Here is a 27,796-nt window from a genome sequence, read left to right as displayed (position 1 = left end):
GGATTTGGATTTGGATTTGGATTTGGATTTGGATTTGGATTTTGATTTGGATTTGGATTTGGATTTGGATTTGGATTTGGATTTGGATTTGGATTTGGGTTTGGATTTGGATTTGGATTTGGATTTGGATTTGGATTTGGATTTGGATTTGGATTTGGGTTTGGATTTGGATTTGGATTTGGATTTGGATCCCCCCAATACACCCCTGATCTCATCACTGTCACCATCATCATTCCGCCTTTCGTTCAGTTCATTTTCGCGACTTTGCGCAAAAAAAGAGGCAGTCAAACGGCTGCTCGAAACTGCAGAAGCCACCCCACGACAACAACTGAGGCCGGGGAGCACGCGCCGCAACTGTGTGTTGTTTTGTTTACATCCCGAACCAAGCTGAGCAGTTTGTGCCAATCCGGCCGGCAGTCAGCGTTGGACGAGCCGAGAGTGTGGACGCGTGCGCGCCAATTTCTCTCTTCCAGTGAGAAGAGTTCGCAAAAAAGAGAGTGAGAATTTGCGCGAATTTTGCGTTGGTCAAAAAGGACCAAAGGATCGGCGCGGGACGGGATTCGATCGCGGGTGCTTTCGCTTGCAAGTCGGTTTATGCAAATCGTCGCTCGAGAAGAGAGGAGAAGTGGCGCAGGTTCGGTTATTTTTGCACAGGTGTTTTCGAAAACGTGAATAATCACGCGAGTTGCCATTAAGCTAATAGGTGAATATCGATAGCGATCAATTCCTGCAAGGTGTTAAGGTGACGGCGGCAGCTTGGGAAGTTGGAAGCTCTGACATCCGCTGCAAAGTGGAAACCTTGTACGACTTCAGGCCGGAGTGGGGAATCGAATGATTTAAGAAGTGGTCGTAATAAATTAACTTTGTGCCCGGGACTGCAAAAACTAACCGCACAACGAGTTTTGTAAACCTAACCCCCCCAACTTTGCCGGGAAAAACACAGAAGAGAGGGTGGGAGCGACATTTTTTTGCAAGTTAGTGTTATTGCCGGGTTGAATTTGTGTGTACCTTAAAAAGTGAATTAAGAAGGAAAAGACCAGAAGATCAAAGGATTCGGAAGAGTGGTTTGGTTTGGTGTGTGCGGTGACGGTGGATTATCCAGACGAAGGGGGATGAATATTAAGTTCCAAATTAAATTTTATGACTGAAGAGGAACAACTTTCAGCTGGACTTGTGGTCAAAGTCTACCTGGGAGAAGGAAAAAAAAATATCACCGTGACCGGAACACGTAAAAAAAGTGGAACTATAAAAGTTTAAAACAACCGACCAACGGAGTGTGTCGCATGGAATCGGCGGTTGGTTTAATAATTGGCTCATTTTTGCGCCGAGATGAAGCTGTAAACTCGCATCCGTGCTGTGAAGAATCGTAAAAAGCCGAGTATGGTATTAAGCGTCAATATGATATTAAGCGTCAACTTAAGGTGTGGTGACATTGTAATAAGTTATAGTAATTCACGCAGCAGGATAATGGGACTGGATTCGATCAACATCATTTGCGTGGAAATGAGCAAAACATATCGTTAAGAAATAGTTTAGTATATGGAATGGAAATAAACAATTTTAATTAGTTACAAGGAAATTTAAATTCATGCAGTGCACAATTTACACCCTACATATTTTAATTTTTCACTCAAAACGTAGCATACCAAACCAATCGTTTTTCTTGTTTCATTAAACAATTAAGTTACATTTTTTTTCGCTGGAAATTCATCAAAATTCAATTCTGTTGTTTGGAGTGTGTTCAGGGATCCCAAATCTATCATGCCTTGATGAAACTGAAGCATTTGCTGACATCAACTTCAAAATTGTCGAGTTATGTTATTGATAACGATTCAATTCAATTGAATTTCAAGCATAACTTCAATACGTATCAATAACAATTTAATTTCGTTACAGTCTTTCCTATTATAATATTTGAAAGAGTTGAATCTTTGTTGCCAAATCTATCAACCATATATTATACACTTCAACATTTACTTTATCCTTTCCTAGCATAATGGCCCGTTGGGTCATATTGACAAAAAAAAACAAAAAAAAAAGTTTTCTTAACTAACCTTTAATCTTCCTATGCACACTTCAAGTCATGGTGCTTTAATTTTTCTAATAACATTTTGACGAAGAACTTCGTCTTAGGGCTCTATACAGGGTAGCAAACCAGCGCGAAGCGAAATGAAAAACTGTGGTTTCACCTTTTTTTGGGAATATTATTTAGGCCTTTGCAAATATTTTTCAAAGTTTATGTCGCCCCCCCCCCCCCCCCCCCTTCAAAATTGGTCTGAAAAATCAGAGGGCAAAAAAATATTTTTCTAAAAAACTTCAAAATTTCCATGAAAATAGAAGTCTAATCAACTGAAAACAATCTAGAAAGGCATTTTTCTGCATTGATAAAATATTTAGCATGTTTGGCCTTGTTCAAAAATGTTTTGATTTTTTATGAAATTCCAATGTACAGCACCGCAAAAAAATATTTTTCGCAAAAAATAAAATTTTCGTCAATACTCAGATATTTTGGAAACTAATGATGGCAAAACAACTGGACAGGTGTATAATGCATTTTAAAACACCTTTTTCATGAAAATGTTGAAACCTGGGCTCGTAATTGAAATTTTTATACTCTTTTTATTTTTTTGCTTCAAAAAATATTTGCAACGGCCTTATTAAAAAAAAATGGGGCACAGTAATTTTGTTAAATCTTTTCAAAGCAAACAAAATGCAATTTAAATAACAAAATAGGTTAACAAGCTATTCCATTTTAATCAGTTTGCATTTTAAAGGAGAGATCTATCACTACGAACGTTGAAAAGATCAAAAGCGTCGTTCACACTTGAGAAATGTCAGTCAAACAATAATGATTTTTTCCATGTCATGTTGCCCGATGAATCGAAATGCGCCTTTACGTCCGAGTCAAATTTACAAAACATTGATTTTTGTTCATAACGATGGTTAATTTTATTTAAATCTAAAAACTGTTTCTGCGGTGATAATGACATGGACTATTTAAAATTTGTCTTTTCGAATTTGATGAGTTCGATTTACCATTCTTCAGAATATAGAAAAATCGAATTATTGTAGATGAGATTAATCCACAAAAAAGAACTAGCAAATACGATTATGTTAATGTAGTAGACTCGATTATCCGAAGTTTCGATTATCCAAAGTTCGATTATCCGAAGGTTTGTATGGGACATCGGATAATCGAATCGTGAACAAAACAATTCTTTTTTCGTTTTATTTATAATCCTAGTTTTCACATCAAATTCGATTTCAGCTATCTAATTTTAGTCAAATTTGAGTGGTTGATTGGCTATAACTTACAAATTGCATTTCGTCATTATTTTATCACCGTCATTTTGGCCGCTATCATGGATCTAAAAATTCTAAATCACTTTATAGTAGTTTATGGGTCATAGATAAGCTCAACAATCGAAAATAAGACAAAGAAAAAAAAATTTAAGATTTGATTTTCCGAAGTTAATTATTTCCAAGTCCTTTGGACAATCGAGTCTGGACTGTATTAATAAACTTCTGTTATGATTTTTATATTTAAAATAATCTTTTAAAACATGGAATTCCGGACAAATATTTAAAAAAGGGATAAATATAAAATAAGGTCAATTAAGATCAAATTTAAAAAAGCAAATTTATCTGAAAATGTTTGTTGGAAAGGATTAAAATTTTACCAATGATTTTTTAATTGAAAATACGGTGCATTTCTAACCTCATGTTTGCTCATCTTTTCACGGCTGTATTGATGCAAGCAGACGTCTTTTTAAAAACGAAGTTGGCTTTATACTAGCCTTTATAGCTGTTGGCCACCATTACTAGTACCAACGACTAGGGTCTTCCTTTTTATCTACAAGGACTTCGCCGCCCTGGGCTCCTAAGTGTTTGAAAGTATGGCACGGTGCGACGGCGCCGAATACCCATATTTACACAAAGAACTATAAAGCGCCCGCCGCGGGATACGAACCGGTGACCTCTGGATTGTGAGTCCAGTGCGTCATCCGATTGATCAGCACGGCGGGGAACGTCTTATTTGTCATAGTATAACTAAGTGACGCAAGTGACATTTTACAGCACAGGACACTTTTCAGGAATATTTTTGGGAATTGGGAAACTACGAAAAGTGATGTTCGGTCAAAGTCGTAGAAGGCGAAGATTGCGAGATAAAATTCTTGGTGTCTTCGACAAAGTTGCTTGGATTGGCAAAAGCCCAATAACTTTCTGAAAAACAAAAAAAACCAAAAATATTCATAAAAAGTTAGATTTTTAAAATCACCCTAATCATGAAACGCCCTATTTTTCTTCCAAACCAATAGTCGACATTCATTTGCAACAACGCTACTAAAGACAATAAAACTCCAAAACACTCTTTTTCGAAAAATCAATTTTCCACTTATTTTGCTACTTTGGCCACACTGCACAGTGGTCCAGATCGCAAAATTAAGTGGACAATGGATTTTCCGAAAATTCTTGATATTTTGGAGCTTTGGTATCTTTAGAAGACTTGTTGCAAATTGAAATTTTTGATGATCTAACTTCAAGGAATATTGTCGAGATATTTTTCGTTTCTAGGAAGTGAATGGCAATCTAAGAATGAGCATGGCAATCTAATCAAACTTGTCGAAGATACCATAATTTTATCTCGCAATTTATGCCTTCTATTTCATATTCTGTGAATAACATCAGAGTAAACCCTCAACAAACAGTTTTTTTGAACGTAGCAACGGAGCTCTTCAAAAACAAACATTTTAGATTTTGAAAAATAAATGAGAACATAAGAGTCAAATTTACAGGTAAAAAATATGCAATTTGAAACCAAAATAAGGAAAATGCCGTAACTTACGAAGTACTTTTTTTTACAGGCGCTAATTAGGTCAATAGCAAGCAGTATGTCGAGCTCAGAAATTGATTTAAGTCAAAGGGAAGTTGTCCAAGAACTGGCGTCCCGTTTCACCTTAAATCTCAAATATCTGTATTCGAAAGCACTAAAACGCTGAAAAATCTCAGGGGTATTTTTCTTTAAACTCGAGATATTTTCATTCGAAAATTTCTAACTTTCATGAGCAAGTGGTAAGGGCCACAATAAAAGAAAAGGAGTTTCTTTTTCAAGATTTTTTTTTTATTTTCTTACAGTTTTTGAACAAATTCTAGAAACATCGATCTTAACCGGTTCCGTGGCTTAATGGTTACGGCTTCTGTCTCCCATGCAGAAGGTTCAGGGATCAAATCCCGGTCGGTACCTTTGAAATTTGGAATCAGGAATTTGAATATGAATAAAAACTGAAATGAAATCAGGTGGGATTCGAACTCACACCTTTGGATTGGTGGTCTGGGACGCTAAGCAGTCGGCCATCAGAAGGTTTACACTCTAGCAGTGAATTGAGCCGAAGTGTTGAAACATGTTATCTTCTCATATTAAATACGCGCTGATCCCTGATTTGCGGGAGGGGATTGGAAGTCTAAATATAGATTGAGTTTCCTCCAGATGCTTGCTTCTATGTTTAGGCGGGGCCGAACAATGCCCAGCGACCTCGGAATTGGACCGCAAGGAGCTCTGTCATTCTAAAACGGGTCGTTGGAAGCAGCGCGAGGGCTATCACCACCTAATACCCGGGACTGAGATAAGTTGTAGGGGAGCTGGGGGTAAGACGGCCAGGCGGGGTAAGACGGCCACCCCACTGTTTTAATAAGTATACTAATGAATATTACTAAAATGTTTAGCAATACTGTTCCTCATGCTAAATAATGCATATGGAGTCACCTTTGCCAAAAATATTGTTTGAAATAGTATAAAAATAGCTCAAAACAAAGAAATAATTTTTGAACTTGAAACTGGATGTAATTTTCATGAATTACAACATAGGCATTTTTGTTAGATAACAATATGTTTCCTGTCTTCAAATATTTTTTTATGTTAAATTGAAGTTTTCCCTAGATTATGTCCCTCGAAAAAGTTTAAAAAATGCGATGAGCTATTTACAAAAAATGTTTAAAAAAATAATGTATTTGGGGGCAAGACGGCCACCTCCTCCGGGGGTATGACGGCCACCCGTAATTTGTGGATTTTATTTGATATAGGTTATATTTTTGACGGTTTTTGACTATTAAGACATACTTGTAGACAAAGAAAAAGCATTTTCAATAAAACTATATCCATTTTAAATCAAAATGCTGTTAACTACCGTTTCGACAACATTCCTTACTGTGATATAGCAAAACTCATTGAATAGTATGAAATCCTATCAAACTTTTCATAAAAATCGCGAATTTAATATTGTTTACATAATTTTGATTTACTTATTCTAATCGAAATACACAAACTAATTATTTTGCATCAAATTGTGTTTGTTTTGTAGTAAAAATGCACAGTTTTTCATAAAATGTGGTCGCAATAATATGATATTCACTGAGCCAAAATATTACATTTTTAAACAGCATTTTTCTTCACATTTGAAACCTGATTTTTTTCAACCAAAATAGTTATGATGTTCAGAGAAGTCTGTTCAACCAACCATGTAGGTATTTGGGTGGATTTAGCAAAGTTATTAAGTTAATTTATAGCACTGGCCGTCTTACCCCACATGGGTGGCCGTCTTACCCCACGTATTTCATTTATACACGATTTCAATTATTTTTTTTAAATTGCTGAAAAGTATTGAAAATTGGTTTTTAGACCAACTAATTTATGTTATTTCTATAATGAATTAGTAGTAGAACAATATTTACGTAATTTGAGATCAAAATAAACTGTTGTGTAAATTTTATTAGACTTCTCCCTTAGGGTGGCCGTCTTACCCCCATCTCCCCTATCAGCATTCGGCATATACAAAGTCTGATACAAACTATACTTTCCCATGATTTCGCTACCGGTTAGCGGGTATTGGATTGGACCACACACACACACACACACACACAATTCTAGAAACATCGATCTTACCGTGCAAATAGGTCTGTTGGTCATTGGAAAAGGCCCTACGAAGCTTATGTCAAACAAAAATACAAAAATTTGATCGTTGGTTTATTAAAGATTATTTATTTTTGGCCCAACATTTACTTATTCTTTGAAACAATTATAACATAGGTAACTTCAACTTTGCTTTACTGAATAACTGCGATTTAAAAGATATATTCCAAAAGGTTGACAAGAGAGCAAGTGCTGTAATAGTGTAACGTGCGTGCTTCTCGACCCAATCTGCATTAATTGAATATTAATGCTTGCAAATTATACCTTCTTTGACAAATCACACTATTCTATTGCTAAAACAGCAAAATCTTCACACAAAGCGTGCGACTTTTACGCATACTAACGATCCCACATCCCAAACTGGGACCGACATGTGTCACAAATTTCACACCGCCCACAAACCGTCACAACTGCCCGCCTGCCATTGGCGGCAGTAATGGCAAATAGAACAATCATCGGTCCCATAAAGATTCTAATAAAATCAACCATTTCCGCAGAGTTATAGCCGGGACGCGTGTTGCTGCTTTCTTATGAGGAAAGAGGAAAAAATCTGCCAACGAAACAAATTCTTCAGATTTGACATGCTACTGATCTGGGATTTGGTGTAAGGGGTGAACGTTGCAATTCTTGACCTCAAATGATTTTTATCGTTAAGAACCTAAGGAGACTGTTCCAAATTAAGTGAACCAACCCTAAATTAACTTTTTTCCAAGTTACTGACTAAAATATGTGGCGCCTCGTCCACACCACGTTGACTATCAACATCGAGCGATTGGGATGAATTTATTCATGTCCGCCTGTTGGCAGTTAGCAGTCGATTATGGTGAGCCATTAGTGACGCGTGGGATTCAATCAAAATCCCTCGCTCAGGGGGAGGGATAGCCAAATTTGCTAAATCCATAGGTCACCTATTCCAGGCACGTCCTGACACACAAATGAGAAGGGGGAATATTTAATCTATCTCATAAATGTGCAAACATGGTGATTGGTTCGATCGAAAAAAAAATCTTTTGCTTTTTTTCGCTCTCAAATTTTGGATGAAACGTGATCGCGCACTGAACGGCGAACGTTCCCGGAATGACACGGTCGTGTATGGTTAATGAAGTTGTTGGGACTTAATATACACAGTCGTTGGACACAGTTGGACACACAATGCGGAACATTTTGTCCACAATCGATCGGGGGAGATGCGTGGGTTGCACATTTCTTGCTTTGAAATCCATCGTTTTACGACTGCTTTAGTGTGACGACAGAGTGGTTCGATTGAGAATTTGCCAAATCTGAATTTTTAAAACAACCAAAACTTTGATCAGGAATGTATGCATAAATTGTCTGCATTATAAGCCGCTGCTAACCTGGAAGCGATTAATGGGACATAAATAATACACCTGGAGCAGTGATTTTGAACTGAAGGAAAAAATCTCAAACGGTTGTCAACTGCAAAATAAGCTGGATCAAAGTGGTTGGTTGAAATTGATGCTGATATTTTGAGGAGCTTTTCTTAAAGAGGATTTCAACAGTCTGAGCTTGTTGGATACAGTTTATTGTTTGGCAGGCTATGGATTTTTGAAGATTATATGAGCACAATTTGATACATAATAGTTTTTTAACAAAAATCAGTTTGAAAAATTAAGATTTTGACAATCGATACTTTACTGCCTAATACTCCAAAATCAAAAGCTCTAATCAGTTTTGCAAATGAATGATAGAAAAGCTATCAATAGAATATCTCTGCACCAAAAATATCCGAGAGTATAGCTGCCGTCACTATAGCTTGTGAGATCTCTTCTTGTGTCTCGTGATTCCCAGCGATGTCATTCTCTCTCTATCACTCCTCCCCTTTTCCACGACTATGCCACGACTGTTCGGCTTTGTTCGGCGCTGAGAGTTTCAATGAGGAGAGAAGAGCAGTCATATTTGAGGCATGATTATTCAGGCGGGATAGTTGTAGTTGCTGAGAGCTGATATTTTGATATTTTAACAACCCTGGCTCTAATTTAGTTGGAATATATTATCTTTTTCACTGAGATCTTTTCAAACACGCACGAAGCAAATGATCATCGTTCGGTCAAAACGTTCATCGTTCGATCAAAACATTCATCGTTGGTGCAAAACGAGAGAAAATTGAGAGAAAAATGTCCATTTCCGGTCTCTTTTCGCTCAATTCTCTCCCATTTATTATCTTTTTCACTGAGATCTTTTCAAACACGCACGAAGCAAATGATCATCGTTCGGTCAAAACGTTCATCGTTCGATCAAAACATTCATCGTTGGTGCAAAACGAGAGAAAATTGAGAGAAAAATGTCCATTTCCGGTCTCTTTTCGCTCAATTCTCTCCCATTTATCTCGAATTCCTTCATTTTCTTGACATTCGCGTCCTATTTCCTACTCCCTGATTCCTGTTTGTGACTTTTTACATGCATTGGAGTTCATCGCTCATGAAAGTGAGTTCATTGTAAGTGCTCGTTTGAAAACTTACCAATGAACTCGAGAATAAGCTTCAATTTTTGCTGGTTCTCATTCAAGGTCAGCAACTCGAGACGAGTTTTTATCAATAATTTGTACAACTAAAACATTATTATTATTTTTGGCAAGTAAGCAAAATCGTTTAATTAAAACAACTGTAGCAATTTACAATATAAAAAAAATAATATTTTTACTTATTTTTTGTTGTACTTTCTATAAAGTTCATATATAAGTTTTCGATCAAATCTCAAAGCTTCTGTAAAAAAATGTGTTTGTTAGAAGGTTGTTACAATGCATTCACTAAAAATATATATTTTTTAATAATGTAGTAGGTTTCACATGTAAATACTTCAAAAAACACCAAATACGGTTTTTTTTTCGAAAATACTAAACATTTTTTGATTTGCAATACTGGTAGCAAACGAAACAAAATTGTGTATGCTTTTTTCACTTTCAATTTTGTTTATTTGAGAAATACTCCCATTTTCATAAAATGGGGTATTTTTTGAAAGTACTCACTTTCATAATTTGCAATATGGGTATCAAACCATTCGAAATTTTGCATGCATTTTAACTGTTTAAAAACATAGTTTTTCATCAAATATATCCATAGAATAGTGAAAATATTTTTAAAACCAAATTGCAAATTATGAAAATTTTAAGTTTGTATTAAAATACGATATTGTTTGAACGTTTTAAAGTATTTTTTTTATTTTGTGTAAAATTTTAGTATTTTACAAATAAAAACTGTAACTAAAGTGCAAAAGCATGTTTTAAAATATGAAAATTTGAGTATTTTCTAATAAATACGGTATTTTGTAAAAATCCGAGTTAATTACAAAAAAAAATCTCTATTAATAGTGAAAAACCATACAACATTTCTCGTTTTAATCGCTTGTTAAAGTGTATTCATTGAAATGTTAAAATTTTGGAATTGCTAAAATAAAATTAAACCCCGATCTTTGTTTTGTATTTTTAATCATGGCTGGGTGAAATAGAAGCTTTGAACAAAGTTTGTAGTAGAATTATCATTTTTGTAACTATTCATAGATTTGAAGTTTTCGACCATGTACCATGAAACGGGATGACTTTGATAACCGGGGTGATTTTGATTGGTTTAAGATTTTTTTTGCAAAATGAAAAATACGAATTAAATTCAAACGAATAGTACAGAACCATAGTGACCTCGGTAGAGAAGTGTTCAAAGTTCCTCATGAAGTAGTTTTCAACAACGTATGAAAACTTTTCAAAGTTAGTTAACATTAGTTAAGAAAACATTGATAAATTGCAATATTTTAGTACTCTCAGAGTGTCATGTTTTTCTCAATAAAAATTAATTCGAATCGGTAAATGGACTACATCATTGCATTTTTTGGACAATTTTGCACTAAAAACAGTTTGAATTAATTTTTATGTTAAAAGTTTAAAATGTTATTGAAACATAATTCAAATATATCTTCAGATTTATAGGTCTTTTCAGTGGAACAATTTATAACGCACATTTGGAAATTTGTTGATTCTTGCTACAAAATTGGTTTTGGCGATAACGAAATTTGATATTTTTTATGAAAAATGTTCTATTGAATTTTGATCAAAGCATTTCATTCACTTAACCTAAAATTTATATACTTTTAATGCTATGTTATTTGAACTTAGGACTTATGTTTTGAATTAAATTAAAAAAAACTACAGCAATTTTCTAAATCAATGTTTCAATTGAATTAACAACGAACGAATTTCAATTTGAAGTCTCTAAGTATGGCATACATATCGATCTTCGACAAAAAAGTTAATTTCAGATTGAATTTCGATATAGGAGTCAAGCAGGGATAGCAATGGCATTTAAAAAATCATTTTATTAAGCTCACGAAACGAATGTATCAGCAAGGGTTTCCAGCAAGGCTTAAGACTGGCAAGTAATTAATAATTACTTTGATTTTTAGCTGGTAATTAGGTAATTCTCTAATAACTTTTTAATTCGTGGTAATAGAGTAATTTAAAGTAATTAATTGGTAATTAAAGTAATTTTTTAGTAATTAAGGTAATTGTTTTTTTAAAGTTGTACTTCTTCAACGAAACTATTTGCTTTTTATATATAATCTATTATAACAGAATTTTATTAATTTCAAATAAAGTGAAACACAGAGATTAAAAAAGACTGCATCTGGTTTTTTATTATTGCAAGAACTACATTAGAATTGATTATTTTTTATGCTTTTCCTTCTAATAGGCAGTCAAAATTATTTGAAGTTTATGTGGATCAAATATTTGAAACCAAACTGTACTTAATTATCATTGATAAAAACAAAGTATTCAAGTGATAGCCATTTAAAAATCAATAAAAATAAAAATATGTATTATATTTTTTCATAATCTGCAGAAATTGACAGTCCTGTAATATCTCTATTAAGTCCTGTAAGAACTAAGCTTTATTCCCGCAAAATGTCCAAATATTTCTGAGACAAATGTTTCAATGTTAAAAATCAAACTCAGTGAAATTAAAATCGACTAATATTCAGATGCAGACATTAAATCCAATGTAAATGTCACATTTCAACTTATCCGTTTTTTCAGTAACGATTTTTTTTTAATTTGCTTTAGAAAAAAAACATGCAAAGTAATGTCAAACCAATGATTGAAAAACATTTCAAAACTTAACGTTATTTTGATGAATTTCACAATTTTCATGAAGAAAAATGAAGTAGACTTTATAGCTGTCGGCCACCATTGCTAGTACCAACCACTAGTGTCTTCCTTTTAACAACAAGGACTTCGCCGCCCTAGGCTCCTAAGTGTTTGAGTACGGCACGGAGCGACGGCGCCGGATACCCATATTTACACAAAGAATTTTAGAGCGCCCTCCGCGGGATTCAAACCAGCAACCTTTGGATTGTGAGTCCAGTGCGCGGTCCGATTGATCCACATGGGCGGGACAAGAAGAGCCGCTGCAAATATTTGTCAAAGTTTATGTTTGGCTCGAAAAATCAACTTTAAACAACTTCTATATTTTAACGGCTTTCGACTTGCAATAAACTGAAAACAATTTTAAATTATTAATAAATTATTATTTTTAAAAATTCATATATTGATGTAAAACAGTACAGTATTTTGCCTTCCTCACTGAGGTAAGGCTATAATCCTGCTCTAAAAATGAACTTTTTATTAAAAGCTCGGAGACCCACCTTCATGTATACATATCGACTCAGAATCGAAAACTAAACAAATGTCTGTGTGTGTGTGTATGTGTGTGTATGTGTGTGTGTATGTATGTATGTGACCAAAATTCTCACTGAGTTTTCTCAGCACTGGCTGAACCGATTTTGACCAAACCAGTTGCAATCGACTTGGTATAGGGTCCCATACATCGCTATTGAATTGTTTGAAGTTTCGATAACTAGTTCAAAAGTTATGTATAAAAATGTGTTTTCACATATATCCGGATCTCATTTATATGCATGTAAACGATGTCCGGATCCATCATCCGACCCATCGTTGGTTAGGAAATCGAGAGACCTTTCCAACGAGTTCACAACATTGAAGATCTGGCAACCCTGTCTCGAGTTATGACCACTTAAGTGATATTTATGTACTTTTTTTGAAGCCGGATCTCAATTAAATGTATGCAAACGATGTCCGGATCCATCATCCGACCCATCGATGGTAGGTAATCAAGAGACCTTTCCTACGAGCTCACAACATTGAAGATCTGGCAACCCTGTCTCAAGTTGTGACCACTTAAGTGATATTTATGTACTTTTTGAAGCCAGATCTCAATTAAATGTATGCAAACGATGTCTGGATCAATCATCCGACCCATCGTTGGTTAGGTAATCAAGAGACCTTTCCTAAGAGCTCACAACATTGAAGATCTGGCAACCCTGTCTCGAGTTATGACCACTTAAGTGATATTTATGTACTTTTTTGAAGCTGGATCTCAATTAAATGTATGCAAACGATGTCCGGATCTATCACCCGACCCATCGTTGGTTAGGTAATCGAGAGACCTTTCCAACGAGTCCACAACATTGAAAATCAGGCAACCCTGTCTCGAGTTATGACCACTTAAGTTATATCTGTGTACTTATTTTTCTGAATCTAAAAAAATAGCTGAAATATGTGTCCAAACCATATTACCCATTGTTGGTAAAAAGTGAGGAAGGCATCAACCACATAGGTGGATTAAGTTAGTTTTTTTTTTGCTTTTATGACAAACACGACTTCAAAAAACATAAGTCAACTTAAATAATCTTCTTTTGCAATTGATTGATAAGGGTTCGGTTGATTGAAACGTGAAACATTATGGAATTTCGAATCAGATAATGAACAGGTTAAATTGGCCATAAAACAAATATAATTAAATACTAATGTCAATTTTATAATAAAATAAAACAATTCCAAATTTCAAACCAATTAACTCGCTGTAAGATATTATGTAAACATCACCCAAAGCTTCAGCGACCTCTATTGGGGAGCATTTTTGACGTTTGATCGCCTATTGCTTTTTTCAATAAAAATTATACGCGAAGTTCACAATGTCCATATAGATACAAAAAAAACAGCATAATTTTTTAAAGAGCTATCGAATGAGCTATTTAAATAAAATGTTTTTTATCGTAGTGAAAAGTAATTAAGTAATTTATGTAATTAATCATTTTGGACCAGTAATTTGAGTAATTAATTGGCAGACTGGCAAGTAATAAACGCTTCTGGAAACCCATGTGTATCAGTTCCACTTTCTCGACAACTCCTTTGTCACCAACGGAAATCGCTAGTCAGGCTGACAAAATGGACAATACAGAACTATTTTATAAAACTATAAGCTCACTAATAAACATTTTAAACATCTAATCCATCGCGAAACAGCCGCACACGAAGCATTCCGAATAAATCAACTGTGAATAGAAGAGAAGAAGAGAAGCAGTGCCAGCAAGAATCTCGCCACAGAAGAAAGTGAATTCACTAGACTTGGTCACAGTGTCGAAGAACCTACGGTACTACTACGGTGGTCAACCCGGTGTTGACCCCCCCTCACACATCCCACGCGTCCAAACCAGCTACGAAGACCCGATCATAGCGCTGGCGAGCATGGCGAGAATTACGGAGAACCATTTATCAACGAAGCTGGCAATACTAACCGTCGCATTGTTCTGTTTGACAGGTGAGTCAAGTGGTTTGCTGTACGTTTGATTGGTGGCAGGGTTGAACTATGAAATCTATGATCCTTGTGGGTAACATTGCAAGAAAATCTAATATTTACATAACCTTTAACCGTGCCAACCCAGCGAACCATGTTGTAAGAGTGTTAATTTTCTCGTAAACATAATTTATTGTTTTTTTTTCACCACCCCTTTCGATCCTCCCATTGCAATGATGAATGCACCAGAGGAAAAACTGAAACCCAATGGAAACAGAAGTCGTGAAAAATGTCCTCCCATGAATCACTGGAAGCTCTGAAACTCAGTGTGGAAATGCAGTGATTTTATGCTCGAATACGTTTGCAAACAAACGCATTCAAAAGAGGTGTGAGGTGTGTCGTAAAAATTTAAAACACGTGCTCAAAGTTGCCTGGAGCAGTTTCATGACTAATTAAGTGCGCAGTGCTCGAGGATGCAAAAAGTTGAGCAGAAGAAAAGGTGTAACCAATGCTGATGGCTTAATTAATTGCAGTTTACACCTTAAGAAATAATAATAAAAAAAATAATAATTGAATTTGGCAAAACAAAACCGGATGAAAATTGCTTTCTTCTTCAAAATTTACATTATTTCTTCAAAACAAAGCAAAAAAATGTACCTCGAAATTTTCATTTCCAAAATTCACAAATTGAAAGTAATAAATTTACCTGTGAGCGTAACCCAGCGTCCACGTAAGTAGTATCTGTCGGGTGCGAAATTGAAATGTAAATGCCGTTGAAAGAGATCGATGCATCGCGCGCAGTTTATGTAGCGCCGCTGTTAGTACTCAAACGCAGCTAAGAAAACACTGCACCAGGACCACCAGGCATTGATCGATCGATGAATTAGTCGGCTTTGCTCCGGGATGTGGGAAAGAGACTAATGAAATAATGATATGGTAAGGTAGGAGGGTGCTCTGTGTGCATGGGAACGGAATTGGAGCGTGTTAAAGTGGTTGAAAAGGTGCTAATCAATAAGAAATGAATGTTGTTCATGATGACATGAAATAATCTATGAAATTTATTTTCAATCTTATATATAACCGAGTTTTAAACGCGCAATCTTAAAATAATTTATTAAATTTACAGATACGAATTTGATTACGTTATTCCACTTGGACATTCTCTGCAAACTCACAAGAAATCGAAAAAAAATGTCCCAACTCCTTTTCGATTTGCGTGAAACTTTGGTCCTTGATCACGAAATGAAGGAATGAAATATAAAAAAATATAAAATCAAACACAGATCTAACAGTGATCAAAAGTTTGAGTAGTTTTAAGACAAATAAGGAAAAAAATAGTAAATTCCTCTCCTGCTTTTCAATTTTTTTTTATTAAACTAAAAATTCGATGAAAAAAAAAACGCTTTTCCAAAAAACTAACCTTTTAATTGTTTTTCGTATTTTCAGGAATAAGAAAATGTCTAAAATAAAGATTTTTTTTAAATTTATTTTTGTATTTTTTTATATAGATAAAACTTTTTTTGTATTTCCTATGACCAGATATTCATTTTGCAACATCCATACAAGTCTACAAGTCTCCATACATTTTTTTTGCAACCGTCCATACAAAAAGGTTTGATATCCAAAAACCTGAATCATTTAACGCAATTCAATGTTTGGTGTGAAAAGTAAAAGTCCAATTGAAAGACAAGGTAATTTTTTTAAAGAGTAGACTGCTAAACTTTTGAATGAAACTTGCTTGCTCACTTTTTATTGAGCTGTTTATCGCTCGATTTCAGTTGAAAAAGGTTTTAATGAGCTGTAATTGAATGTCAAAGTGCTGATATGGCAACATAAAAGGCACGCTGGAATTAGATGCTGTTCCCTTATTATATTTAAAAAAATCAACTTATCAACGAACACCTTCAACGAACCAATGCACAGTGGTCCAGATCGCAAAATTAAGTGGAAAATTGATTTCCCGAAAACTGGTGAAGAGCAGTGATGTCAACCATCGCGGCGCTCATTTTTGGTTCGCGGCACATTTTTCGTTTGTGGTGCTTTTCAGTTACGGAATTCGACAAAATGGTGTTCGAAGCATTTGTAGAACTCACCAACAGCAACATTTCTCCAGAACATTGTATAGCTGTAAAATTCTTACGCAAAAAGTTACAAGAAGATTTCAGACCTCAGGACCAATGGTTCGCGATGCTTTTGTTTGCCTAACGCATTTTTGGTTGTAACTTTTTTTGTATTCATCAAAAATTAACACTATGTTCAGCAAAGTTGTACGATTTGGTGTGTTCTACAAGTCCTTCATACACAACTTTGTCAAATTCCGTAACTGAAAAGCACTACAAACAAAAAATGTGCCGCGAACCAAAAATGAGCGTCGCGATGGTTGTCATCACTGGTGAAGAGTTGTTGAAATTTAGGGTGGTTCACGATAAGGGTGATTTTGAAAAACTTTTCAGGAAAATTTTGGGATTTTTTTCGACTTCTAAAAAGTTGTGGGGCTTGCCAATCCAAGCAACTTTGTGAAAGACACTAAACAATTTTCTCGTAAGTTACGCCCTCTATGACCAAATTTATAAAAAGCATCTAAGCAAACCTTCAAAAATCATTTTTTGACGTAGCCATTCAAGGTTAAGTTTTGGAGAAAAGTTCGACACTTTTAGTTTTAGAGCTCTAAAAACATATACATTTTTATTTGTTGGCAGGTCAATTTGGACAAATGGGTCAAAGTTACTGCCTTTTTAAGGTAAAAAAGATGCTAATTTAAAACTAAAATATCTGAAAAAAGCGCAAGCCAAAATTTACGCGCCAGGTTGCATTCGAAAGAGGAGATCTAGCAATATAAACGATGAAAAACTCGAGACATCTTTATTTGAAAATGTCTAATTGTTTTTTTGTAGACTTTGGATTAATTCTGAGGGCAGATTTAGGTTCAGCGGGCAAAATAACATGGAAAAACATATAGTTGGAAAATTTTCGCATTTCGTTAGGGTGGTCCCATACACTTTTGCTCTGAAATTTAGACATTTTCAAATGAGTTAAAATAATTAAATAATTAAAACATATCATGTGAAAAACCTTTGATTCGTGTTTTGAATTTAGTTTTAAATACAATAAATCATAAATTTCATTAAAAAGCTTATTGACTTATTTAAATAAATATAAACAATGATTATTTTTTCTTTAAAACTATATCAGCAACCGAAGTGATGGTATATCTACTTAACGTAAATATAAAATTTTATATCTTTCAATCTGATTTTAGCAGGAAAAACTATGACTTGGGACCATCCATAAACCACGTAGATACTTAAGGGGGGGGGGGGGGTTAGTATAGCGATTGTCAACGGTTCACACAAAATGATTTTTTTTGTATAGAGAATGTCCACGGTTGAGATTTCAAAAAAAAAGTGTCCACGTGGTTTATGGATGGTCCCCTATCAAAGTCTACCCGAGATTCAAAAAAAGAATCTTCAACGCCACTATTTTTCAAAAGGCTTTTAAAAACTTGTTTTCGAAACAAGGGGAAGGAACTTGTTTGGCCTATCCCAGTACATGTTTTAAAAATAATAAAGTTGAGACAAACATTGACAACTGGAAAATATTCCAGAAAAAAATTAAAAACCAATCCATGTCACACCGGTTTACGGTACACGGAAATAGACAGAGCTGTTGTTAACTAGCTTAATGTAAACATTTTCATAGCCTACTAAGACATCCCGTTTTCGCTGTTATTTTCATGTGGTAGATCTACTTCCGTGTGCCTTATTTCGCAAAATCAAACTTTTTTCAGTAAAATTGCTGTTTCTCGTCATTTAACCCTCTACTGCCCAATTTTTTTTTCGAAAATATTTATTTTTCCCGTGTTCAGGAGGTCATTTTGAGCAACTTTTGTTCAACGAAAAATTTTACTTCACTTGTTTTATGTTTTTCTTGTTTTATTTTTAGTATTTTAATTTGCATTTATCTTGTTTAGTTTATGTTTGTTTTTGGTAGTATTTGGCCTATTCTACCACCTAATATAATTACATTTTGCCTATCTAATTTTTTCACGTTTTTACAGTCACTTTTTCAATTTTTTGCATGTTTTTCACATTTTCTGCTATAGAATGGCACCATCACCATTTAAATTGCAAAAAAGTGCGTAGAGGCATAGTCTTAGACACTACAAAAATTACTGCATACTTCTTTTTACTGAAAATATAGAAAATGTTAGTAAAAAACACAGCCAAAGTTGACCCCTAAAAAAATGACATTTTTAAAAACATTGGCAAAGTCACATAAAACAAGTTAAACTTCCAACCCTGAAATTTTCTAAAATTTTAAGAGTTCTTCTTTTCAATGCTTTTTAGAGATCAAAAATCGGTTGGAAAATTTATTTTTGGGGATTTTTTAGATCGAAGCCCGCCTAAAGGCGGGGTTAGGTTGTAGAGGGTTAACTTTAAGTTTTTTTAATTGATTATTTCGGAATTATTTGTGTTTTAAAGTTTGAAAATTATGGTTCTTAACATTTATTTTTTTGCGTAAAAACGAAACTTTGGGATGGTCTAATTTCACTTTTTTGTGCAAGATTTTGAACCAATTTAAAATGAAGTAAAATCAACTTCAAATTTAAGAAAATACAGAAAAATGTTTAAAATTGATAACATTTCGACTTCACTTGATATTTGGAAGTTTTGTGGAAACATTTTATTAACCCGCTGTTTTTTGTGACATTGTTGACTAAACGGTGAAAAAATCCCTTGAAAAACTGTGTGTGAAAAAAAGAATCGTACTTAGATAAATTATTCTTACTCATTTTTCTTATGGCTCTAAAGTTGGCTTTTCTAAACCCCTAAAACATAGGGGAATTTATGCATACGTTATCCAGTGTAGACTACACGTAAACTCCAATTTTGTAAAAAGGATATTGAAAAAATCCTACTTGATTTTCGGAACACAAATGCCTGAACTGTGGTTTTGAAAAAAAATGCGAATTATGTGAGATTTTCCCATATCTCACGGAAATGGCACCCATTCCCATCAGTTTTTTTTCTCCCCCACCGAAAACCACCCATTCAAACTGCCACCGGGAAGATTGATACTCAGCCGAGGCAATTTCCCTCCACCACCGACCTGGTGCCAGTCAGTCAGAGCCAGCCGGTGGCCAGTAAGAGTTATGGTTTTAGTGATAGCCATAAATAAACCAGTTGCGCGCGCGCGTCTGTCTTTCCCAGGCGCGTAAGCTAAACGCAGAGCTCCAATTGATGTCTAATGTCACACGCCGGCGACGACGACGACCGTGGAGTACGCGGCCGACCTGGAATGAACGGATTTATGGCCCCAGGAAGCCACCGTTGACGTTCTAATGGACGCTCAATGCGATGATCTTGGGACGCGGTTGTTTCGCTATGAAATTGGCACAAAGTTGGAAAGTCTACATTAACTTTTGAACCCTTTAAAAGCTGGGAAAGATACAAAAAGTGACAAACGAGAGAAATTCGCAACCTTGTCAACTAATTTAGAAATGATTTGTGCAAAAAATTTCGCCAAACGTCATAGCTTAAAACTGCAAAGTTCGACGACGTCGTCGATGATGGTCAGCTGGCCGCGTTGGTTGGTGTTCTACATTCCAACTGCCAGTCTGCTGCCGTTGACTTGGCTGTCTACGGACAAGAAATGACCGACAACGACGGCGGGAAGACCACTTAGACCCGTTTCGAGTGGTTCAAGAGTTCGTTCATGAGGTTGTGAGGGGGTGTAGTACCTATTTTAGACTCATTGAATTGCCTGTAAACCTATTAGGTCGAAAATATGTCCAAATAGGTCTAAAATAGGCACCTCTACCTTCTTTATGGCAAATGTGTCTTATATTCTAGTCCCAAGAAATTCATCTTTGCGTTCCACGCACGTCACGCGGTGGCGGGGTGAGAAAATGTGTTATATCAGCACTTGAATCGATGATCCGGAATAGACTACATAAACAGCGCTGCGCTCGATTGATAAAGTGTGTGGGCGTGCGACGCGTCAAAATATTTGGACGGGATGGAAATGTGACCGTTGTTTACCAGAATGATGCAGGAGTTCCTTGAATTGACACATAATTTGATAACTCTGCTTGAGATTGTCAGTTATTATAGTAAACATGTATATGAAATGGTGAAAATTTTCAATTTTCATCAGATTGTGATCATCTATTAATACGGGGAAGTCGTTGTCTTCACAATCCTGAAACATTTTTTTTGTAAAAAACAGTAAAAATTTTAGTAAATTCTTTTCTTTGCAAATACTTTTGAGGATGAATCGTATGTTACATGCAAAATTGTCGTAATTTTGAATATTCTCGAATTTATGTTACAAACATCTTTTGCAGAAGACTTTTATATATGTGAACCGTTAATACTAGTGTACTGCACCAGGAAAAACATGGTCAATGAAATATTTTGTTTGCAACAAGCTTGTCATTAGTCACAAAGTACACAGTAATCTGGACAAACTATCCGCCTCGAGTAAGCACGGTCATTTCAATCAATTTCCCAATGTACAATCCACGGGGAGAAAATTAACACGAGAACCATGAAGGAAGCACTGCGGCTCCACGCCTTCTCCGGCCCAGTAATCAATCATAATCTGTCGCCTCTTGAGCAATCGTGCAACCTCTAAGTACCCCCCCTTTAACATACTTCTTTCTACAATTACGTCACAAACGTAATATTAACTGATCTGCTTCCACGCTGCGTGCATAAATTATGACAGATCGTCCTGAAGAAGCGGAGCTGATGGTTAAAGTAAACACCACGACATTACACTGACTGGCCCGTTGGTGGTGAATTAGACGAACGAGGTTTCATTTCGCCTGCAGGGTTGCACCGGAAAGATCCATTACTTGGAGTTGGTGTCGATAGATCAATGATTCTCCAATGGATCAATTCAGGTTAGGGCAGATGTATCTCCGACGAGCTCTATGTTATTTATTAATCCATTTTTTCTCGAATCAGAACGTCAGTACCCGGAAAAATCTTAAACTCAGATGTTGTTTTTAAGAGTTTTGATAATATGAGTAAAAAATTTGATATTTTCGATTCGGCAACATTATTTGTCAGGCTGGTCATGTCAGTCACATAACCACCTGAGCAATTCTCTACGAAATCGGCTGATTTCGACCTTTTTTATTTTTTGTATTTTTTTTTACTGGCTCAACTTTGTGGGGGCCTTTCTTATCACCAAAGAAGCCATTTTGTGTCATTGGTTCACCCATACAAATCTGCATACAATTTTGACAGCTGTTCATACAAAAATGGTAAGTAAATATTGGAAAATCTGTAACTATTTAAGCAATGTTTTGATTGATTTGGTGTCTTCGGCAAAGTTGTATGTATTGATGAGGACTATTAAGAAAAAAAGGGAAAACGGATTTTTTTAATTTTTTCATTAATTTTTTTTTAGCTTCTCAAAATCCGTATTTTTTTTTATATGTTTTAGGGGACTCAAACAAACCTTCAATTTCTATGTTAAAAAATGAAACATTTGTGAAATTTTCGACCTACTCGAAAAAAAATACGTGTACCTATTTTTTTCTGAATAGTCCTCATCAATATCGTCAACAGGGGTGACATTAGGTCTGTGAGGAGAGATTGGGTCAAACAAACCTTTTACTGGGAGATGAATTCTACAGCTGAACTGACCTAATGACCTAACCTCTGAGAACCAACATGAGATGGAAGTGTGGAATATGCTCTGTGATTAATTTCTATAAAAATATTAAAGTTTTTGAAAGGAACGAAGACTTGATCGATTCTAATATTTCATGCAACTGCAAAAGTTAATATTCACGCAAGAAATTAAAACAAAGGATTGACTACCAGGGGCCAGACTGTGTGATTGAATCGAACCTCGGTGCAGATGACGGCAGAGTCTGGCCAGATGATTGATTGATCGATTACGGAGTGACGACCCCTTGCGGCGGGGGCTTCAGCCTCGATCGTGACATCGAGTGTTAGACATCGATCCCCACGGCACGGGACATCTTTGTGACCGACCAGATGTATCAATTGCGTGGGCTTAAATGATGTTTATTTTCGGGGCAGTTTGGATCGATTGAACTCGAGAGTGATCTTGCAAATTAAATAATATTCGTTGATTGATGTTGACCCAATCGGACGATCGAATTTGAGGCAGTGCAATCTCTTGTGAGATTGAGTTATGCAACTCTCCCGGGTTGTAGCTATGACGTCTTACTTTGTTAAAACTAGATCTTCATTTAAGGTCGTTCAAAACCAGATTGCACGGAAGTTCCATGCGATTCCTTCGACCATTTAAGGTCATCACTATTACGCTGAAAATCAAAACAAACCTCCCATTTCTAAATTTATCACTCATAATTAGTTCCTGCTGAGATCATCAGGCGAAAGTGTCAATCACTTTTGAGATGGGTGTGTTACTAACAAGCTTTCAGCTGCTCCTCCCAGCAAATTAATAAATTGTATAACAGACTAGTCCTCCCCGAAAACAATATGTTCAATTTTGATGTTTCAAGTGGCCACCAACAGTTTAGCCAAATGCGCTCTAATTGATCAAGTGGATCAACCAAGGCGCCACCCACTGACTAAGCCTCTCCGTTTGGGGTATGTCAACACTCGCGGTGGGACGCGACAACAAAACAGACGCTAAACTACTCAAAACACAACAACTTGATACCTGCTGGCTGGTCGCGGCTACTAGCAATGCAAGCGGATTGGCAGACCAACAAGTTGTTGGATCTCGAACCCCTCCTCGTTTGCGAAACTAACCGGCTTGGATTCCCTTGACGTGCGGGAAATTTACGACTTGCAGGCCGCATTTGGCCGCGGATTTCTGTCGAGATCTGGTTAGGGGATCTTTGACAAAAGTTACTAAAGATGTTGAAATATACATTATTTTGTTGAACTTAAAATATCAATTTTTATTCGAAACTGTGTTTCCGAAATTTTTAAATAAAAATCCTTCTTACAATTTTGGCAGCTGAAATTGTGTTCTAAAACCTGTATCATGGGAAGGAATTTTCTGATCGATTTGGTTGCCAAAGTTGTTGGTTATAAGGACAGTTTAGTAAAAAAAATTACAGTCAAAAATAATTGAACCGTTGCAAATAATTTTTAAAGTTTTTTTTTCAAAATTGGTTTGAAAAATCAGGTAGCAAAAAAATATTTTTTCAAAAAACATCAAAATTTTAATGGAAATAGAAGTCTAAACAACTGAGGACAATCTAAAATGCCTTTTCCTGCATTGATTATCATATTTATCATGGTTGAGCTCGTTTAAACATGTTTTGAACTTTTATTAAATTACAATGTACAATGTACAGCACCGCTAAAACTTTTTTTGTCGCAAAAATAAAATTTTCGTCAATATTTAGAAATTTTGGAAATTAATGATTGCAAAACAACTGGACAGGTGTATGATGCATTGTAAAACACATTTTTCATTCAAATGTTGACACCGTGGCCTGTAGTTTAAATTTTTTAACTTTTTTTATTTTGTTGCCTCTCGATTTTGATCAGAGTCGAGAGACATAAACTTAAAAAAAATATTTGCGATAGCCTTTAAACATTTTTAACAACTTTTTTTTTTTCAAAAGTTAATTTAGTTTTCGGACAAACAAAACATAAAAATGTTGTATGAAGTTATCAGAATTTACATTTTTTATGGAAAATTTTTTTATCAATGAAAACAATGGCAAGTTATTTAAAAGAAAGGTTATAAAAATATCAAACTTTCAGTTTTCAGCAACTATAATTATCTAGCCCGAAAACTCATCTCCTAACTTTCACTGCGCTTCTTTTGGTCGCGAAATTCTCAGCAAAATAAATTGCCAGTCTCTATCAATCCAGCAACGTCATGATTCGAATTCCCGGACGCTCACCCGGAAACCCGGACACCTCATCTTGTGTTATCAATTATTTGGATATAAGTTCGCATTATGAATGTCAAAACTGTGTTATTTGATGAATTCTAACATCAACTTTCATTTAGAGTTTGTTTGAACGCTGTAGTTAAAGTCAAAACAATTAAATAAAATAAAATTATATCATTACCAAAAATACGAAACATTTCACGTGAAATATTTCATAGGCGTCCGAAGCACCAGGAAGGCAAAGCAGAAATTTATGGTTTTGATTTCCTTAAATTCTAGCAAATTTTTATATAAAACAAGCTCTTCCCGGCAAACTTCGTCCTGCCCTTTTTTGGATTCCTGACGTTTCTTGCTTGTTTGCTAATTCAGCCTCCTGTGATCAAAATTTGATTTTACGCAGCTTTTCTCATACAATTTGCCGATGCTCTGGAATCGGTTCCAGAGTGACCAAAGTGTCAATTAGTTAGCGTATAAACCTTCCTTGAGCTTATACGAACCCAACGCAACAAAGAGCACCTCGATCCGACGCTCCGTATTGAACTGATTCGCGTTCGAACAAAACCGTCGAAATTTTTTATATATAGAAAATATCGATGTTAACAGCTTATTTGAGACCTAAAGAATGCCATTCACTAACAGTTCAGTCCAAATTTGTGCGATTCATTAGCAAAAACGAGTGTCCGGAATTCGAAGCAAAAGTGTCCGGATTTCGAATCAGCTTTTATCAGTGACCGGGATTCGAAGCACAACAAGCCATTTTAATTTTCAAATTCTGATGAAAAATGGTTAGAAAAGACATATTTTGCATGCATTCTCTTAAAAATGACTGTTAATACTACATCCTGATGATATTTCTTGATTTCCAACATATTACACGATTTTTTGTCAGCTATAACGAAAATGATATGCTACTAAGTGTCCGGATTTCGAATTATGACGTTATGACAATGTAATTCTCTTTTTCTCTCTTATTCCCGCATTCAACAAAAACCGCCACAAAACAAAATTTGCCAATTTGCAGTTTAACATGACATAGTGCGTGGTCTTTTCCCAATCCCCCTATAGCTTTTTTTCATTGCGGGTTTTGGAGAAAACAAAAGAATCTTCAGCGAGTGTTCGTGAGCGAGGAAAAGAGAAGGAGCGATAAAAAGAGAATGCTCATTGCTCATGCCGACAAATTTTGTCATTGATATTTCATTTTATGGGAAATTCAATGTACTTTTCGAATCTGCAATAACCCAGAAGGGTATTTTTTTTATTTTGAACTAAAATTTTCATATTCAATTTTCGTTGTTTTTGTAACTTTGCGGGGTTATTTTTTTGAGTATATTAATGTTCTACAAAGTTGTAGAGCAGACAAATACAAAAAAAAAGATTTATATACATAAGGAGTTTGCTTGTAACCATCACGATTTATTGCGATTTTACGAAAATAAGTTTTGAAAAAGGGATTCCCTCAAAAAATGAAGATCGCTTTTTACGTTACCGTCAACTTGCATCAACTGCTCTGCAAAATAAAGATGAATTACCATTTAGCGCGGTTAACTTAGCAACGACCATTTCTTCGCAAAACACACGCACGTCCGAGTGTATTCTACGACTTGCTGCACCGCGTTTCAGCGTCGTCCTGTGCACGCCACAGAATATGATGCAAACCAGTCCCGCGCCTCGCCACCCCCAGTTGTTGTAAAATGCTGCTATGTTGTTCGAGATAAATGTGTCAAGTTGTGTTTGTTTTGGATCTGCATGAACAGTCCGGTTAGATTTGTGCGCGGGTGGAATTCATTTTAGGACGGTGAAATTCACAATGTAATCTGTGTTTCCCTGCATTGGTTAGGACACCCCTTTGGTCCCTGTCTCAGATAAATTGAGTACATTTCGCAAAGTTGTTGGACTTCCCACTTGCAGGCATGACGAATAGCACGTGGCCAGCGGACCGGGAAACCTCGGTGGTTTGACAGCTTCTAGTTTGAAAACATTACGACAGCAATCCATGTTGGGAGGAGGATTGGCAACACTGATCGGAAGAGGTTGATCGTCCAGAGTCTCCGGGGTTTATCGAGGTTATTACAGTGAATACTTGTTGTCTGATGTTGAAAAGGTGTCTAGCAGTTGGATTTTGTAGTGTTTGATTAGGATTATGTGGAGTAACAGTGAATTATGCGAATTATCTGTGAAATAATTGATTTTTTCCAATCGATGTTTCGGCTTTGTTTATGTTTTGAGCGAAGAAACGAGGCGGCGCCAGCAGTGATTATCTTAACGTCTGACGTATCAGACGTTTAAAAGCTGTCCTCGCAAGTTTGGCGCTGATTGAAGTGAAGCTTTTTGTGTTTGTTTTGATTAAAAAGGGGAGTGTTGTGTACAAAATGAATTGCAATTTGATGATTTGTTTTTGAAGAACGTGTGCTTTATGACTGAAACGGGATCAATGAAAAGCTACAGTTGATTGCGCGATTGAGGAAAATATTGGATGTTTCTGTCCGGGAGACCTCGGTGTCGCTTCTAGTATTTCTCGATTCGGAGGAGCAATAGATAATCGACAAACAAATGCAGCAGCAGCTGGAGCAACAGTTGCAGCGACACACACACATCAACAAAACAGATGAGCAGGTTGATATCGGAGATGCTCGTCTGTCTGCGGCGGCGGCGGTCGCTCTGCAAGTTCTTGCTTGTGTGAAAGGTTGCTGAAGGACTGCATTTTCGGGTGAGTACGTTCCTGCTAACGCGCGTGTGTGCGTGCAATCAAAGGTGAGTAAATTTCAACTTATTTTTGACCCTCTAACGCCTATGTTTACTCTTTTTTTCATTCGACTTTGTTCTGTATTGTACTTATAAACAAGTCTACTACCTTATTTGTATAGTTTTTATGCATCTCGTGATTTATTATCTATGTGAAATTGAGTATAGATTTAAATAATCATTTTGTTTTTAAAAATCACTCATATTTTATTTATCCACAGAGAGCGAGTTGTGGCGCTATAACCGCGGCAAATAGTGTCCAGGGCATTTGTGGAAATACAATGTCCCATCCCAGAGGGTCCCGGAGCACCAAAACTTCTTAGCATGGTGCTCCCAACGATTAATTGCTATAACTAACAGGAACGTGAGCGGGGGATCCCCACGTTTCTTCCTCCCCTGTAGATTCAGAAATGCATTGCTGTTTGAACACTCGTGCTCAAACTCAATCCAATTCAACGAATCATCTTTGCGGTTAACTTTACGCAGTTGGCCTGGCCGCTTCGACGTTTGTTATGTTTCAATGCATGTTAATGCAATGGCGCACTGCAAATGTTGATAATGACAAGAAGATGCTAGGCGTCAATCAACCTAAGGCATTCTCCAGGATGCCCTCGAAAGACT

The 27,796-nt window shown here is 35.9% G+C and overlaps 1 protein-coding gene across 2 annotated transcripts in view; it reads left to right on the top strand.

Moving 5' to 3' along the window:
- The first annotated feature begins 405 nt into the window (after window positions 1-405).
- Window positions 406-27,796, top strand: part of LOC120423074 (uncharacterized) — a 46,866-nt gene continuing 19,475 nt past the window's right edge. The window contains exons 1-2 of one of the 2 annotated variants that reach the window (XM_039586748.2): window positions 406-703; window positions 14,298-14,592. In XM_039586748.2, coding sequence (XP_039442682.1) covers window positions 14,520-14,592 — 73 coding nt within the window. In that variant the 5' untranslated portion in view covers window positions 406-703; window positions 14,298-14,519. Of the gene's footprint in view, window positions 743-14,297; window positions 14,593-27,796 lie in introns of both variants that reach the window. The other variant, XM_039586749.2, reaches the window with a different exon arrangement.

The sequence above is a fragment of the Culex pipiens genome, chromosome 2, assembly GCF_016801865.2.
Source record: "Culex pipiens pallens isolate TS chromosome 2, TS_CPP_V2, whole genome shotgun sequence".
Lineage (NCBI taxonomy): Eukaryota > Metazoa > Arthropoda > Insecta > Diptera > Culicidae > Culex > Culex pipiens.
The sequence above is the reverse complement of the archived record's forward strand: the minus strand, read 5'-3'. Positions and strand labels throughout refer to the sequence as shown.